The sequence below is a fragment of the Podarcis erhardii genome (genome assembly GCF_964252035.2).
Source record: "Podarcis erhardii genome assembly, chromosome: 3".
In the NCBI taxonomy this organism is placed as follows: Eukaryota; Metazoa; Chordata; class Lepidosauria; order Squamata; family Lacertidae; genus Podarcis; species Podarcis erhardii.
Genome location: NC_138507.1, coordinates 99,214,773 through 99,233,622, shown reverse-complemented (window position 1 = coordinate 99,233,622; position 18,850 = coordinate 99,214,773). Strand labels below are relative to the sequence as shown.

General features: G+C 44.5%; 1 protein-coding gene across 6 annotated transcripts in view; it reads right to left on the bottom strand.

Moving 5' to 3' along the window:
• KCNH1 (potassium voltage-gated channel subfamily H member 1) overlaps window positions 1-18,850 on the bottom strand; it is a 223,006-nt gene that overhangs the window by 151,113 nt on the left and 53,043 nt on the right. For all 6 annotated transcript variants that reach the window (XM_081854588.1, XM_081854589.1, XM_081854591.1 and 3 more), the window contains exon 7: window positions 8,096-8,525. In XM_081854588.1, the coding sequence (XP_081710714.1) occupies window positions 8,096-8,525 (430 nt within the window). The remainder of the gene's footprint in view (window positions 1-8,095; window positions 8,526-18,850) is intronic.

The window sequence follows — 18,850 nt, the reverse complement described above, 5'->3', positions numbered from 1 at the left end:
GAAAGATGTCAAGTCCCGCAGGGCCCTAGTCTCTATAATCACCATAATCACCCTTAATAAATATTGACAACACAGTCCCATGCATTTGAATATATGGGTGTAATGCATTATACTGTGTGTTTTAGACTATGATTCCAATGACACTTGCTTCAATTCAATAGGGCTTATAGTAGTTATTATTAGGCTTACACTCTTGTGCTCCACGTGCCACTTCCATGTCAATGTGCACAGGATTGCAGCCAAATTTACTGTTCTTATTTCAAGTAGAATGCATGCAGACTAGAGGGTATTTGAGGAAACTCACATTTAGAAGAAGAGAAAACAACTACCGGTATTTTTCTGAGCTCAATACTCTGGTTTCTCTTCAGATCATATAAATCTTTTGCCTTTTACCAATTTCACAAAAATCAGCTCAATCAACGTCAGCAAATACAGTTTGCTGATTATTTCCAGCCCTTTTGGTGAAGCAATATAAGGAATTAACATCAAAAAGGATTGTACAATTACCGCCTAACATCTTATGTCAGTTTCATCTCAGATCACATGCCATGCACTTTGCTGGAGTCTGTTAGGAAAATGACAAATCAAAAGCCTTATTAGCACACACTAAACGGTAAAACTGAATAGAAATGATGCCTATTGTATTCATTCTAAATTTAGCACTAAAGTTTTAAGAGAAGTGCAATTCAGTACAGCATAATCAACTTAAAGTATGGCCAGCTCCCCATCATAGAAATGTAGAGCTGGACGGAACCCTGAGGATCATGTTGGATAAAAGTTCATGGAAACACTGGAACAGATCTAGCCTGCTATGGCTGACAGTACTTCTGGTACAAAACATCTGGAGTGCACCATGTTGGCTCCTTACAGCTTCCATCCAAATGTTTGTTTGTTTGTTCTTCCCATTGCAGTTTCATCCGTGATACAAACCTGGTGTGTTCATGGGATCATATTCTAGGTGACGAAGTTCTTCTTTCCATTTATTTAACATGAGCAACTGCAGCAAATCAGATGTGCCCAAGACATTTTGGCACCTGAGGCAAACCACAAAATGGCATCCCCTTCCTTGCCAGGGAGGATGAGGTGAATGAAGATCTATATCAGGAACAAGCGTGACTGGGGAAACCCAGCCAGATGAGCGGGGTATAAATAAATTATTATTATTATTATTATTATTATTATTATTATTATTATTTCATCTACATCGGGCTCTGCTGCCCTGTTGATCCTGCCACCTGAGGCGTTTGCCTCACCTTGCCTCATGAGTGGGCCGGTTCTGGATGAGGCCCATAGTTTCATTTACTTGAAATGTTTCATCATAAGGTGCATCCTCATCAGCACAGCATGACTTCCAAAGAATCAGACCAAAGCAAATGGACAAATGTCTTCACTTGAGAGCAGATTAAAAATCTTTTCAGCATTACACTTACTTTACAAATGGACTTGTGCATTCGCTGGACAAACAAACCTGGTGACCAGTGACGGAACAACAAGGGACCATTCCTATCAGGCACACAACCAGCAAATAAGCGTTCAACATGTGAGGGTGCCTCGCTTATCCCTGCTTAACCTACAACATTTGCCACATGAATTGCTTATGGGAACCCCCATGGGAGCACAAGCTTAGGTACACACACACAAAAAATACCCTTCACTCCACAGAAAGTAACTGTCAACTTTCCTTTCAACGAACATTATTTCCCTTCAGCAGTCAAGAAACTTCTTTCTTCTGCTCCACTCTCAAAGCATCTCAAGCATCAAGTTAATTCTCAGTGGAATCTCTTTCAAGAGGTCTCTGGTATTATCTGCTAATGCCCCCCCCCCCTTCTCTTTCTTAGTGAGTCATAGGCTTGATGATCCAAATCAGTTTGCAGCAGAAAGCCATTTGCTGTATTTACTATAGGTAATTTGCCAAATGCTTTTATGCTGTTTTATCAACACGGTATATCCATTGTTTAGCCCTCTCAATAAAGAGGTCTTTTTTTTTCAAGCCAGAAATGTCATAATGCTTTGAGTACATGCATCTCAACCAAACCATTTCTCTTAACATTTTATAGTCTTTGGTTCAGTCATGTACCTTTCATTTCAGCTCTACACTCAAGTATTCCTCAAACACAGGCAAGCAAAAAGGGGAAAAAATGAATTTTTATTCTTTGTCTGTCTTGATTCCACTGAGAACATCTTATGTGACATTACAGTCTTTTACTGTCCTCATTTCATTATACGGAGCCCTTCAAATCTCATTCTTAAGTTAGAAGCAGTAACTCCTTCTCGAATAAATCTAACCATGCCAGCATTTTGCATCTTCTTGACTCCAGTGAAGTAATTGAAGTTGTGCTGTTTCTCTTGACCCATTTAAAGTCTGGGTTTTATACAGTATAGGGTTGTCAGACACGGAACGTTGGAAACAGAGAATCAAAAGGGCACAATGATTACGTATTAAAACAAGCACATTTATTGACAGAAATGCATGTGTTCCTGGTTAATAATAATAATAATAATAATAATAATTTATTATTTGTACCCCGCCCATCTGGCTGGGTTTCCCCAGCCACTCTGGGCGGCTTCCATAAAAACCAGAAATACACTAAAATATCACAGATTAAAAACTTCCCTGAACAGGGCTGCCTTAAGATGTCTTCTGAATGTCAGGTAGTTATTTATCGCTTTGACATCTGATGGGAGGGCGTTCCACAAGGCGGGTGCCACTACCGAGAAGGCCCTCTGCCTGGTTCCCTGTAGCTTTGCTTCTCGTAATGAGGGAACCGCCAGAAGGCCCTCGGCGCTGGACCTCAGCGTCCGGGCAGAACGATGGGGGTGGAGACGCTCCTTCAGGTATACTGGGCCGAGGCCGTTTAGGGCTTTAAAGGTCAACACCAGCACTTTGAATTGTGCTCGGAAACGTACTGGGAGCCAATGTAGGACTTTCAAGACCGGTGTTATGTGGTCTCGGCGGCTGCCCCCAGTCACCAGTCTAGCTGCCGCATTCTGGATTAGTTGTAGTTTCCGAGTCACCTTCAAAGGTAGCCCCACGTAGAGCGCATTGCAGTAGTCCAAGCGGGAGATAACTAGAGCATGCACCACTCTGGCGAGACAGTCCGCGGGCAGGTAGGGTCTCAGCCTGCGTACCAGGTGGAGTTGGTAGACAGCTGCCCTGGATACAGAATTGACCTGCGCCTCCATGGACAGCTGTGAGTCCAAAATGACTCCCAGGCTGCGCACCTGGTCCTTCAGGGGCACAGTTACCCCATTCAGGACCAGGGAGTCCTCCACACCAGCCCGCCCCCTGTCCCCCAAAAACAGTACTTCTGTCTTGTCAGGATTCAACCTCAATCCATTAGCCGCCATCCATCCTCCAACCGCCTCCAGGCACTCACACAGGACCTTCACCGCCTTCACTGGTTCTGATTTGAAAGAGAGGTAGAGCTGGGTATCATCTGCATATTGATGGACACCCAGTCCAAACCCCCTGATGATCTCTCCCAGCGGCTTCATATAGATGTTAAAAAGCATGGGGGAGAGGACGGAACCCTGAGGCACCCCACAAGTGAGGGCCCAGGGGTCTGAACACTCATCCCCCACCACCACTTTCTGAACACGGCCCAGGAGGAAGGAGCGAAACCACTGTATAACAGTGCCCCCAGCTCCCAGCCCCTCTAGACGGTCCAGAAGGATGTTATGGTCGATTGTATCAAAGGCCGCTGAGAGATCCAGCAGAACTAGGAAACAGCTCTCACCTTTGTCCCTAGCTCGCCGGAGATCATCAACCAGCGCGACCAAGGCAGTTTCATTCCCATGATGAGGCCTGAATCCCGATTGGAAGGGATCCAAATGGTCCGCATCCTCCAGGCGTGCCTGGAGTTGTTCAGCAACCACGCGCTCAATCACCTTGCCCAAGAATGGAAGATTTGAGACTGGGCGATAGTTGGCCATACTGGCCGGGTCTAAAGATGGTTTTTTAAGAAGCGGTTTGATGACCGCCTCTTTCAGCGGATCTGGGAATGCTCCCTCACAGAGGGAAGCATTCACCACCCCGCAGAGCCCATCGCCCAGCCCTTCCCGGCTTGCTTTTATTAGCCAGGATGGGCAAGGATCCAGGAGACAGGTGGTTGGTTTCACGCGTCCAAGCAGCCTGTCCACATCCTCGGGGGTAATGGATTGAAATCGATTCCATGCAACTTGACCAGACAGAGCTCTAGCACTCTCCCGCCCCAGCCCTGCTCCCACGGTGGTGTCTAGCTCCTTCCGAATATGAGTGATTTTATCTGCAAAAAACTTTGCAAAATCGTTGCAGGAGATCTTGGGGTCTTTACAAAGCCCCGGTGGTAAAGGTGGTTCCGTTAAATTACGAACCACCTGAAAAAGTCTCCTGCTACTATTTTCTGCAGATGCAATAGAGGCGGTGAAGAAAGTCTTCTTCGCCGTCGCTATCGCCACTTGGTAGGCTCGACGTTGAGCTCTAACCTGTGTCCGGTCAGATTCGGAGTGAGTTTTTTGCCACCGACGCTCTAGCCGTCTCAGCGATTGTTTCATCGCCCTCAGCTCCGAAGAAAACCACGGAGCTGTCCGGGCTCCATGCAATCGGAGAGGGCGCTTCGGAGCCAGACAGTCGATAGCCCTGGTTAACTCCGCATTCCAGCGGGCCACCAGGGAATCAGCTGAAAGGCCATCAACATGGGATAAGGCATCCCCTACCACTCTCTGGAAACCATTTGGATCCATTAAGTGGCGGGGGCGGACCATCCGAATTGGTCCCACCTCCCTGCAGAGGGGAAGGGTCGCGGAGAAGTCCAGTTGCACCAGGAAGTGATCTGACCATGGCACTTCTTTTGTTTCACTTTTACTTAGTGTCAGATCACCCACGTCACTAGAGGTGAACACCAGGTCTAAGGCATGTCCATGACTATGAGTTGGGCCAAACTTATTCAGGGACAGCCCCATGGAGGCCATGCTTTCCACGAAGTCCCGAGCAGCCCCTTGTAAGGTCGTGTCGGCATGGATGTTAAAATCCCCTAGGACAACCAAACTAGGTGTCTCCAGGAGAAAATCCGCCACGACCTGAAGCAGCTCAGACAGGGAATCCTTGGTGCAGCGGGGAGGTCGGTACACCAAAAGGAATCCTGTACTGCCCCTATTGCCCAACTTCCAGAACATGCACTCAGAAAACTGGATCTTCCCAGTAGGACGCCTGGTGCAAGCTAGTGACTTCCTAAAAATCACTGCAACCCCCCCTCCCCGCCCACATGACCTGGGTTGCTGTGCGTAAGAGAAACCTGGTGGGCAAGCAGCGGCAAGGACAGGCCCATCTGCTTCCTCCAACCAGGTCTCTGTCACACATGCCAGGTCAAGTCCTCCATCCACAATCAGGTCGTGGATGGCAGTGGTTTTATTCTTCATTGACCTGGCATTACACAGCAACACCTTCAGGTCATGTAGGTTTCCCCACCTTCAGGTCATGGTTGTTTTCTACGACACTGTTTGTTGAGCAAAGGTGTGTTCTCAAGGGAGCACTACAGAAACCCATTTTTAGTATGTAAGCCCTAACTGCTACCATCATTGTTTTGACATTCAAAGACTGAGGTTGAAATTTAGGGCGCAATTCAATGAATGCAGCCCATCAGCAGAAGCCATGCGCGAGGACTTCCGCTTGCACATCAGGGCTTCCTCCCCTCTCCTGCCCCAGCACCTTCTGTGCGCACACAAAGTTTTCAGGAGAACCCCCCAGAACAGCATATGGGGAGGTGAGGAGGTATTGTTATTTTTGGCAAGCCAAAATGCTTCCCCTGCCAGAGCAATCACCTTAGCATAGATAAAGGTAAAGGGACCCCTGACCATTAGGTCCAGTCGTGGCCGACTCTGGGGTTGCGGCGCTCATCTCGCTTTACTTGCCAAGGGAGCTGGCGTACAGCTTGTGGGTCATGTGACCAGCATGACTAAGCCGCTTCTGGCGAACCAGAGCAGCACACAGAAACACCGTTTACCTTCCCGCTGGAGTGGTTCCTATTTATCTACTTGCACTTTGACGTGCTTTCAAACTGCTAGGTTGGCAGGAGCAGAGACCGAGCAATGGGAGCTCACCCCGTCGCGGGGATTTGAACCGCCGACCTTCTGATCGGCAAGTCCTAGGCTCTGTGGTTTAACCCACAGTGCCACCCGCGTCCCTTCACCTTAGCATAGTGGCTCTCAAACCTCTTTCTCTGGGCCACACTTTCAGAATAAGAATTTGCTCACACCACACCAAGTTTATTCCACAAATTAAAAATAAATGATACTACACTGTACTACACTGGAAGGTTTAAATGTTTTATTCATTGTCCTTGAATCTTCCAGCCACACATGCCATACTCTCCTGCCACACCAGTGTAGCGCACTACCTTTGAAAACCACGGCCTTAGCGAGATGTTGCGTTCCTTCCATACTTTTAAAAAATACAAATCATCTCCGTCCATAAAATGAGGAAACCAACCTGCCACTTTTCTGTGTATTTTCATAGGGTTATATATGGGAGAGAAACAATCAAACCAGGTAACTAGGAGCTCTAAAGTTTATATAGTGCCTACAGCAAGTAGTTTAATTAAAGTACTGTTGTTTCTAAGCAATCCTATACACTGCGTAAACCCCACTGAACTCAGTGAGATTATTCTGAGTAAAATGTGAATGGGATTGCACTGAAAACTATGCAACCTGATATCACTAGATACAACAAAAACCCAACATTTTGATTGAATTGGGTCAGATTCAACTAACCCTCTGGGCCATCAGAAGCCAGCACCAGGGCTCTCATGAGTGCAATAGGGCTTCTCCCCCCGCCCCCTCCTCCTCCAGCATGCCCCTACCTCACCCAAAAAACAGAGGGGGGGGAAGGGGACTGCTTCCGCCTGGCAAGCAGAAATGCTTGCACTCCTAGAATGATCAGAAAAAAACATGATTTTGAATTCTTCCCGTTGTGATTTCTCCTTATTCCGCACTAAACAATAGGTCGCTTTTCAAGCACTTTGAAGCTCTACTGATTTCAATTAGATTTAAACATGTGTTCAACAGCTGAAATCTATGGTATGGTAAAGAGTTTACCTTTGGTTTGATTATGTGTCTACAATGATTTTACCAATGGAAATGTAAAAGGGGCAAAGTGTTCTCCTCTAAAATATGCATGTTAGGGCCAAGCCACATAACCTTTTTTTATTTTGCAATGACTTATATGAGTACTGATTTTGATTGCTGGTACATTCACCATGTAGAGAAGTATATATTTATTCCTTCATTACATTTATACCCCACCTTTCTTCTGGGGAGCTTGAGGTGGCCGACAGACTTCTCCTTCTCCCCATTTTATCCTCACAACAACCCTGTGAGGTAGGTTAGGTTGAGAGTGAGTCAGCAGCTCAGGGTTACCCAGTGAGCTTCACAGTTGAGGGGGGATTTGAACCCTGGTCTCCCAGGTTCCGTAACCACTATACTAGACTTGCCATTCTAGTATCTAGAAAATATCTGTCTAGAAAATTCCTAACATGCCCTCATTTTAGAGTGTAAAAATAGGGGGAGGGGATGGCAATGGGATGGAAAAAGCAGCGGAAACAGCTCCAAAAGCTTAAACTCTCTCTTTTTTTGTTCCCCAAAAAAGCCCAACAATTTTGGTGGTTTCCTTTTTTAAAAAAAGCTCAAACAATTTGGGGTGTTGGGAATTTTATTTTTTGAAATATGGCAACCCTACACTATACCACCCTGGCTGTTCCCTTCAAAATCACCCTAAAGAACCAATAAGGAGGGGGAAATGTTACTAATGACAAAAAGTTGGGAGCTGGATTTATGAAGGTGATGATAGAATCATAGCATTGGAAGGGACCACAAGGATCATCTAGTCCAACCCCCGCCATGCAGGAATATGCATCCGTCCAATACAGGCATTAAACTTGCAACCTTGGCATTATCAGCACCACACTCTAACCAATAGACTCAATTCATCACAAAGTCAATCTCTGCATCCTTAAGAAATCATTTGACTTGGTCATTATTTCAAGCATGTAAGGGAAGTCACGGGAGGGGAATATTGCAGTCTGAAACACTGTATAGTAGAAATTAATCCAGTAATACTTACAGCCGATCATCATCATAGCAACAGCAAAGATCTTCTCTCCATCCGTGGTTGGTGCAATGTTCCCAAATCCAACACTGGTGAGACTAGTCATTGTAAAGTATAACGATGAGATATAAACAGAATCCTTGCTTGGCCCTCCTTCCCATTTTCCACTTCCTGACCTGTTAAACTGATACGGTGATCCTATGGATTCGCCCAGCTGGTAGAGCCAACTTTCGTTCCGTATTGTGTTTTTATCCTCATTGATAACTTCATAGTCCCCGATACTGTACCAAATGCAGGCCAGCCAGTGGGCTGCAAGACCAAAGACGCACACCAGCAGAACCAAGACAGCTGCTCCATACTCAATATAGTGGTCCAGTTTCCGAGCCACGCGACCAAGCCGGAGCAGCCTGACTACTTTAAGGGAGCTGAACAGACTGCTGATGCCCTAGAAGAAGGAAGCAAAACACAACAAGCTTATTAGCATTCAGCATTAAATTATTTCATGTCTTTTGTCAACCATAACCTTGAGCTTTAGACGTCCAAGGTGAAGCCTGGGCAGACCAAAGACATGACATTCTATAAATACAGTGTGTTCTATAAACAGGCAGAAGGATGGAGACTGGGGGTTATATCCCATGTAGAGCTAAGTTAAAGTCACCTAGTGGTATACTTGTTACACTGGGGGAATGTTGTTGCACAAGGGAAAACAGAAATACATTGTTGAAGACTGCCATGCAACAGATTGCACAGCAAGAATCAGCTACTGTGCAAGGGAAAACACACATGCATTTTCAAAGATTGCTGTGCAACATGAACCAGTTGTTGCACATACAAACTTTCATTGGGCAACTTCCATTTAGCACAAGGGCTCTTGGCAATTGTGAAAGGACAAAGTTGGATATGGCTTCATGGACCCAGTTGAAAGAAGGTTGTGCTGAAATCCATTATTCAGCCTTGATCTAAGTAGGACTTATGAATTAATACTGTCTCTGGATTGCAGCACAGGTATTATGCAAATGGTAAAAAAATGGCTTCATAATTTTAAAAACATACATGTCATCACCAGATTGCTGCAAATTCAAGACCCCGGATGACCTACCTGCTCATGGTTTTCCTGTATTAGGTTACCCTGGGTACCTCCTGGTTATGAGATTATCCCAAGAAACAGATGGGACATGGCATACAAACCTCCTCCCTCTGGCATTTTCTTTTCCTATTCACTCTTTAAATGTTTATACATTCCATTGGTTTGCCATTACAAAACATCCTCAGTTTCCAACCCTTTGAGGTACACATTTTTTATTTATTTCACACTTAAATTGGCTAACGCCTATGCTCTGAAAGTATGGCATTTCTTGTAATCCCCATTAAAAACAAGAAATTAATTAAGAGCTGTGCAGACGTTGCAATTTGACTGCTCCTCTGATTCTTCTCTACCTTGCTCCAAAATGTGATGCACCTCTGGGAAACAAACAACACACTAACTCTAATTAAAACATTAAAGCAAGATTAACAAAAACATCACACTAATTATACAACTAGGATCAGCAATACCAACAGACACTTGAGCAAAATCCCTTTCAGACTTTTCCATTAAGCCCCTTCTTATTCACACAAGGTGGGGTCTGACAAGCAACAACAGAAAAGGTGAGTGTTCGGGGGTTTGTTTGTTTGTTTTTTAAAAAAGGTATCTTTCTGGAGCTATTTATATTTTAAAATCTGTGTACCACAATAAGATCCCCACTCATGGTGACATACAGCATATACAAAAACAATCCAATGCCTTAAGAAATACATACACCAAAGCATCAGAAATATTTTGGCCACTCATGATTTGAGTGGGACCACGTTTGTCATACCACAGTGCTAGTCCTGCCTTCTGATATCGGTGCACTGAGCACATTTTTCTGCAAAGGACCACCTATGCAAGAATAGCTTGTCTCTAGCAAGCAGGGCTTGGTCAATTAGCAAGGAGAATAATAATAATGATGATGTATTTTGGCCCTACCCTCTGGAGCAGCAGAAAACAAGCTTGTTCCCTCCTCCATGTGACAGCCCTTGAGATATTTGAAGATGGCTATCATATCTCCTCTCAGTCGCCTCTTTCCCAGGCTAAACATACCTAACTATCTTAACTGTTCCTTATAAGGCTTGGTTTCCAGACCCTTGATCATCTTGGTCACTCCCCTCTGCACATGTTATTGTGCCAAATTTGGTGGTGTCATCTTCAGAGATGTTCCAAATTGCACAGTTTGGGACATTTTGGTCCACCATCTTGATTCAAAATGGCATCCAATGGTATCTAAACTTACTACCTTTCTAGTAGAAAAGGGATTTAAACAAACAACAACAACAACAACACAACCTTGGATCAAGTCTAAATACTGGATAGGTGTAGCTGGAGGGTTAAGAAACAGTCTTAATAGGTATTCTGATTACTGGCAAGGTTTGAGTAATAGTTTGTTATAAGAGAACAAAAAATATCAGAGCAAATCTCAAAGCAAGAAACACATGCCTTGTAGGAGACATGTTTCTCCCTTCAAATTGCTTATATTTAAAGTGTGCCGTGTTAATGAATATTTTTGGAAATAAATTATTGCTTAATTCTGGTCATCAGGCATTTATGGAAAAGTTTGTTCAGTCATGCTTAAATATCATTTGCGCCAACATTTTTGTTTAGGCTTGCTTAATGCAGTGGAAAATCTCATTTCTTTTGCCCATTAATATATGTTTTTCATATTAACATATGTTTCTGGGAAAACAGAAATACTGCTGTTTCGTTTTTAATTCATGAATTTGTAATAATTACATTTCTTCCATTGTTGTTTTTCTTTCATGAAAAACACATATGCAGCTTTTGCTGAATGCTTAAACAAACCATTAAACCTCTGGGGTCTTGGTTAATTGAGCACAAAGTGGGGGGGGGGGGACAACGAGTCAGTAAAGCAAAGTAATTTGTAGATATTTAGAAAAATGGCCTACAACCGTGCAGTCCTTTGTGCTTTACTAGTGTTAACTATGAAGCAAATAAAAATGTGCATTAAACATGAAGCAACTTTCCGAACTGCAGAGATAATGCTCAGCTTTTATTTTAGCTTCCCATTTTAAATTCTTGGCTCTACTCCTGAAATCACCTACTTCCCATTATGCGAGTCCCATTGGTGAAATAACCGCATTCTGGATGTCAGCCAAGCATGTGACTACAGAAAGAAGCATATGCCTTAATGCTAAAAGAAAATAAAGAGTGAATATCCTTACAAACACATAGGAATCAGAATTACTCCAGGCATCATCCAAATAACCCAGTTCTATCTGCACTGAGTGGCAGGGCCTCTCTGGGATCTTGGGGAGAAGTCTCTCCTGTCACTTGCTAGGTGATCCTTTTAGCACCTGGAGACACCAAGATTGAATCTGGGGTCTCATGCATTCTAAGAATGTACTCCATCCACCAATATTGGGCTAAAGCTTCCCGCAGCAGAAGCCCAGGGCAGTAGAAAGGGGTTATTTGTCAGCTGAGAGGTGATTCTCTGCAAAGCCATCTACTGCCATGGCTCTCACTACCAGACCAAGAACTCCCAGCTTGGCTTCAAGGAGCAGCTGGTACAGAAGAGGTATAGATACATGGCTAAGTGCAAGCTACGATATTGATCCAACAAGCGGCGCACATCCTGCGCTTTCCTTCTGAAGTCGCAGGGGTCCCAGGACTAGGCAAGCCAATGCATACTCTCCAACAATTCTCGGATGAAAATAGGGACAACCTACGGGACATTCCAGAATCAAATCAGAAACCGGGATGGCTTCTCTAAATCAGGGAAATCCCTAGAAAATAGGGACACTTGGAGGGTCTGCAAATGGGCCTTCCTTTGAATGGGCTGAGTCTGCAAGGTTTGCTCATGCTGATGTCTTCATGTCCTTGCAGATGGAGGTATCTGACTCCTGTGCCAACCTGCTTGACCATCATTTCCCCCCAGATTCTGTTCTCCATTCCTTAGACCAGTAGTTTTCAACCCTGGGGTGCTTTGAGGGCAACACTGGCCTCTGTCCTTCTTTCCTTCCCTCCCTCCTCTGATGCCCTTTTGCCTCTCAAAGTCTTCCAGGGTTATCTGTTGCAGCAGCCCTGGCTACAAGCTCCCCAGGAGAATGGTGCCTCTGGGGCTGGCCAGGGGGTGCTGGTTGCCAGGAGCTGAAGCAGCCTCAGAGCAGGCAAGCAAGCAAGTGGGCGAGGGAGTCTAGTCAGCCAGTCCACCATCCCTTGCTGTTGGGAATGAACAGACAAGTGGGAGACTTGGCAGGCAGACAGCCAAGTGCTGTGTTGGCCTTTCTTGTGCTTCCTATGAGCAAGGTGTGCCTGGGAGCTGAGTGCCCGGTGCTGAAGGGGAGCCTTTCCACCCTGCAGGCCCAGCAGCGCCCACTGCTGCCTCCCAAGGTAAGGTACCGACCTAATGTTCACCTTTGGCCAGTCTCCGTTGGGCCACCAAGGCTGGGTGCACCCTCTTCCCAGGCCCCTGTGTGAGGAAACACCTTTGGGGGGGCCAGGTGGGGCAGCTCAGAGAGCAGGGGTGGTGGCTGCAGCTGCCTAGAGGATTCCCAAGGAGACAGAAGAAGAGAGGAGGCTGAGGAAACACTCCACAAAGAAGGGTGTTCAAAAAGGCATGAGAGGCTGCCAGCTCTACAGGCAAGGGGTGACATAACTGGGCTCCTGAGACCCACAGGGGTGCTGCAGAAAGAATGCACTTGGTCAAGGAAGAAACGTTTAAAACCTCTGCCCTAGACTACTGACCTCCCTGCTCTCAGACACTTCTTGGTGTCCCAATTTCACCTTCCCCACGTTCCAGTTCCAACTCCATGAGCTCCTCCAATTCCTCCACAGGATTCAACCTTTCCTTCCATTATGGTTCTGTGGGGCTCATGATGTCTACAGAGCCATATGGAACCACTGTCATGCAGTGACCTGCTACCGATGGTCAAAGCCAACTATAAATACTGGTGACCCTTCGGCAGCCAAATTGAATGCCAATGGAGTTATAGCAGTGATTATGAATGGACAACTGTCAAAAAATAAAATAGCCCAGGTTTACCTTTGTGCTGCTCAGTTTTTGCTATTTGTTTGGAATGAAGGAATAGATTCTCTTATCAAAGTGACAGATGGCATGAAATGAAGAGGGATCACAAACAGTTTAGGATTCTGATAGAGCAGAGACTGGGGCTAAAACAATATGACATTCACTAAAGGCAAGTGTAAGACACACCGTAATGCAGAAAAGAAAGACGGAGGCAAAGATTCAAAAATGGATGAGTGCAAGTGCTACTTTTGAAAAGCATTGAATTCCTACTGGAAATTATAGCAGAAAAGCCACTATACAGTCCTACCTTGGAAGTTGAAGGAATCCGTTTCGGAAGTCCGTTTGACTTCGAAAACGTTCAAAAATCAAAGTGCAGCTTCTGATTGGCTGCAGGAAGCTCCTGCAGCCAATCAGAAGTCGCAAGAGCCCCGTTGAACGTTTGGCTTCCAAAAATAGTTCACAAACCCGAACAGTCACTTCCGGGTTTGCGACGTTCAGGAGCCAAAACTTTTGGGAACTAAGCTGTTTGACTTCCAGGGTACAATTGTATTTCTAAAATCCCATGCAGAGTTAGTTCCATTGAGCAATGTAGGACTTAGTCTGAGTAAACATGAATTGGATTGTGCTGTAAGAGTACATTTACGGTGTGCTGCTTCTGCGTAAGACTAAGGCATTGTTAGAAAAACTGGTATATGAAAAGTCGGGAAAGTAATTATCTCTTTTCTCTTTAATTTTCAGCTATTGTTCTCTTCTAACAATATAAGAAGAGACCTGCTGGATTAGGTCAATGGCCCATCTGGTCCAGCACCCTGTTCTCACAGTGCCTGTGAAAAACCCACAAACAGGACCTGAGTGCAACAGCACTCTCCCCACTTTGAATTCCCAGCAACCAGTATTCTGACAGTGGAGGTAAATTACGGACCCTCTAAGTGTCTCTGTTTTCCAGGGACGTCCCTGATTTAGAGAAGCCACCTGATTTCTGATTTAATCCTGGAAGGTCCCACTTTTCCGTAGGATGTCCCTAGTTTCATTGAAGAAATGTTGGAGGGTATGGAGTTATCCAACCCCCAAGCTGTCTGAAGGCAATCCTACATAGGGAAGTTTTTTAAATGTTTTATGTTTTTATATATGTTGGAAGCTGCCCAGAGTGGCAGTAAGATGTGTGGGGTATAAATAGTAAAATTATCATTATGGAATGGGACGGCCTTGTTTTCTTCGGAGAAATGTTGGGGGGTATGAAATTGTAACCATCATGGCTGGTAGGAATCATATCCCATTTCCCCATCTCGCCACACACAAACAGACTAGGAATGGAGGAACTGGAAGGGAGAGACGGACCAGCCGCTCACCACACTAAACTAATGAAATTTAAAAGCCTTTCCTCGCTCCTCATCCCATTCACTACTTTTCTCCTCTGACTCTGAAAAATTGGTGAGATACCTCATCACCACCACTACCAGTTCACCTTCTGCAAATCCAGGGAGCCATTTCCCAATAGCCCTAGTCTGAATAAATAAAAACACTTGGAATTTGAACTTTTACTTATGCTGACCTAAGCAAGACGCTAAAAGCTTTGGACGGCACACTGGGTGGTGAGTGGAGGTGCTAGAAGTGTGAAAAAGGTTATTGCTGGGGGTTTTTAAAACTCTGAGTGACTCATGAGAAGGCAAGAGTTCACCCTGTATCTTTCCAGTGTCGAAGAAGACTATTTGTACGCTCACTGTAGCAAATGAAATACAGAAAAGAATACCAGCAAAACAATCACAGAGGGCACAAAATACCAAATAGCCTGTAGGGTGAATAACACGGAGCCCATATGGTGAGCCATAAAACTCCTAGGGTGACCTTGGGAAAGTCACAAGCTCTCAGCCAGACAGGCTGGTTGTGAGGATCACTTGTGGTAACCTTTAAACATCTTGCCCTAAGCTCCTCAGAGGAAATGTGTGATACAAATGTGCTAAACAAATTGATTCGGGTTACACCTGCAAGCACTGAAGAAGACTTCAATCCCACAGTGTCGATTTTCTAACTAGATTTTTCATAGATAAGGCACTCTTACCTTGCTGTACACTCTACAGTACATGCCAGCCCACTAACTTGACCAAGCATCAAACCCAATTCATCAAGGGCTACGGTAAAAGTATTAACCCAGCACTGTTACTTCCAATCCCATGCTTCAGGGACAGGGAAGCTGCAGGCCTGCAGTTGTCGCTGGACTACCACTCCCATTATACCTGATCATTGGTTATGCTGGCTGGGGCTTTTCTGTGGTGGCTCCCCAATTATGGAATACTCTCTCCAGAGAGGTTCACTTCATGGCTTTAGGCTCCAGGTAAAAACATTCCTCTTTACCCAGGCCTATGGCTATTAAATAATCCATGGCTTGGAAAAGTGTGAGGGACAGGAAAGCTACTATTCTGATGACTATATTATTATTAGGCTGTCTGTCAGTATGGTTTTTATTACATTTTTATTATGTTTTTTATCATTGAAGTTCTGTCATGCGTTTTTGATATTGTACACCGCCCTGGGATGTTCTGATAAAGGGTGGTATATAAATTGAATTAATTAATTAATTAATTACAAATTTTGAATTAATTAATTTGAATTAATTCACTCACATATTTTGAAGTGTGGCTGATCTAATTAATTCATGGCTATTGCCCATTGATCATTGATAGTATGTGTGGCAGAATATAAGAATATAAAAGGCAGAATATAAGAACAACAACAACATCTTGCCTGTCTTAAAATGTGTCATAAAATGAGTCTAAGGTTGCAGCTATTGAAATGCACACATATTATCAATGATCAACGGAAAATAGCCATTAATTAATAAGATCAGCCACACTTCAAAATCTGTGTCTATCTTTAAAAGAATATGAGAGGATAGCAGAGACTTAATTCACAATTAACAAATATAAGCAGCACAGAAAATGGTTTGTTTCAAACAAAGCATTTTTCCACAGAGCTTGGACAATTAAAAGATTCAAATAATACCTAGCATTATACAATGCACTTTAAATACTAAAGCGCTATCTGGACATTATTTCAGCGACCTTAAGAGCCTGGTCAAGGTCATAAAAGTGGGTGGCTTCCAAGGGTTTAATCCAATGGTGTCCTTATGCAACCAAGTACATGTGGGATGGAGAAGATGGGGGCATGGGGGGCTACAGGAGGCACGAGAGGAAGGTGGAGTCCCACTACATGAGCTGAAGCCTACAGGTGATGCTGGATTCCACCCACCAATCCTTGACCACAGCTCGGTAAGATGAGCAATGTTATTCTTATGTTGGATATGAGTGGGCATGTATGGGTAGTATTCCCTAGCATTGTTCTTTCTGGAGAAAGGGCAGAATCATATAATTCTAGAGTTGGAAGGGACCACAGGGGTCATCTAGTCCAGCCCCTGCAATGCAGGAATTCTTTGCCCAATGTGGGACTCGAACCTACGACTCTGAGATTAAGAAGCTCTCTTACTATATGTTATAAAGATGCACTCAAACATGCAAGAGCAGCACCAGAATTTCTGAAAAACAGGCTTCCTGTTGAAGCCAGGCCATTTTGAAAGGCACATTGAAGCCAGTTCCCTGTTGGCTTCCCTGCAACTGCATCAAAGACAAGCTTCCCTATCTTTGGCCTCATGTGTGGACCAGTGGAGTGGGTAGCAAAGGGAGGAGCATAGAAAGAGGACGGTGTCCTTCTATTTGTTGGACTGGGCATGTTGTTTGAATGCCTGATTATCGTCTTCCAAAGCAACTACTCTATTCCGGACTTAAAAATGGAAAACATAATGCTTGTGGTCAACAAAAGAGGTTTAAAGACTCTCTCAAGGCAAATCTTTAAAAATGTAGGATAAACACTGACAACTGGGGAACACTGGCCTGCGAGCGCTCCAGTTGGAGAACAGCCTTTACCAAAGGTGTCGTGGACTTTGAAGATGCTCAAACTCAGGGCAAAAGGAAGAAATGTGCTAACAGTTTGACAAACCCTCACCGTGATCAACTTGCGCCCGGATGCTTATGTCCCCACTGTGGAAGGATGTGTGGATCCAGAATTGGCCTCCACAGTCACTTACGAACTTACTGTTAAAACTGTGTTCATGGAAGACAGTCTTACTCAGCTACAAATGATCACCACAAAAGGTCCTGGCTACCTCAAAAGTCAATGCAAAACAAAGCCCATGATTCCACTCAGCTGACTACTCTTCATTTTAGAACTGTTTGATATAAATATGAAGATTCCCTGCTGAATCAGACCGGTGACCCATCTAGTCCAGCGTCCGGTTCTCACAGTGGCCAACCACCAGATACCAGTAGGAAGCACACAAGCAGGACCTGAGCGCAACAGCACTCTTCTGTCCTGCAGTTCCCAGGAGCTGGTATGCTTAAGCATACTGCCTCTGACTGTGAAAGTAAAATATAGCCCTCATGGTTAATAGCCACTGATAGCCTTCTTCTCCATGTGGTGACTCGCTGGTACTTATTTCAAGAAGGGTAGTAGCCATGTTGGGCCTTGGACAGTGAGCACAACAAAGAATCTTCTTGCACCCTGTTACAGAAATTACGGGATTTAACATCTTTAAAGTTGTTAAATGTTACAAATATTATGCATAAATGTATCCTTTTGACTTGACAGCTCAGGGAAGTTACCTAGCTTTAACAATCATATAAAATCAACTCCTTTGCCAGTTTCCTCCATTTCAACACTATTTTGGTCTTGGAAAAACCCCAAGCGTGAGGACATGTATACACACCTCCTACTCCAGGAAGTGCCCAGAGGTGACAATTGCTGAGCTGATTGTTGGCCAAGGAAAGCCTAAGCCCATCACCAGACTTGCCAAGGGGTCCAGACATGCAAAGGAAGTTCTATTGTATTTTGGGTGGTGGGACTTCAGAAGTGTTTGCCTATGCTAATCTTATACCTGGGTCTTTCCCTGACATGTCTGCTTATGCTAATCTTGTACCAAGGAGTTGTCTGGACATGTTTGCCAAGGTTAAACTAGTGTAACCCCTGTCTACCCCTCCCCTTTTGTGACATGTCAGTGATGTAGCAATAATGTATCAATAATGCTGTACGAACTGTATTCTGGGATATGGTGGGAAAGTTTTAAAAGTCATTGTCACCGCATCCTCGGGGTTCAAAATTCCTCTTTGAACTTGTTGCGCAATAAACTTTTGTCTACAGCTATTTGCTCCGGTTGGTCGCTGGACTCCTTCCTTTATTCTGCAGGAACTCGCAAGCTCTGCCTGACGAGCTGGGTGACTGAGCAGCCTCACACCTAGATTTTTCCATAACACAACCTAAAGACGAACCTTTATTGTGGTAATAGCCTTTGCGCACAACAGATGAAACAGATTGCAATCCACAAAACTTTATGCCCTAGTAAATTTTTGGAATGATAGCCAACTAAGTCATATTAGGAGTTAAGCGAACTCCAAGTATCACTAACATTGCAGTACAATGCTAACAACATCTACTCAGAAGTAAATCTCATTGAGTACAGCCTTAGTCTTTAATGTGCCACCAAACCAGCTGCTGGTTAACCTACAACTGCATTCCCTATGCACAGTGCTTTTCCCCTAGGGGGTACCTAAGGGTACGCAGTACCGGCACCTCTTTTTTTGTTTTTTGTTTAAAAGTGTGGCACTTGCTGTAACAACTTCATGGTGAATAGTGGCACCTATTTTTCTAGGGGGGGGGGAGC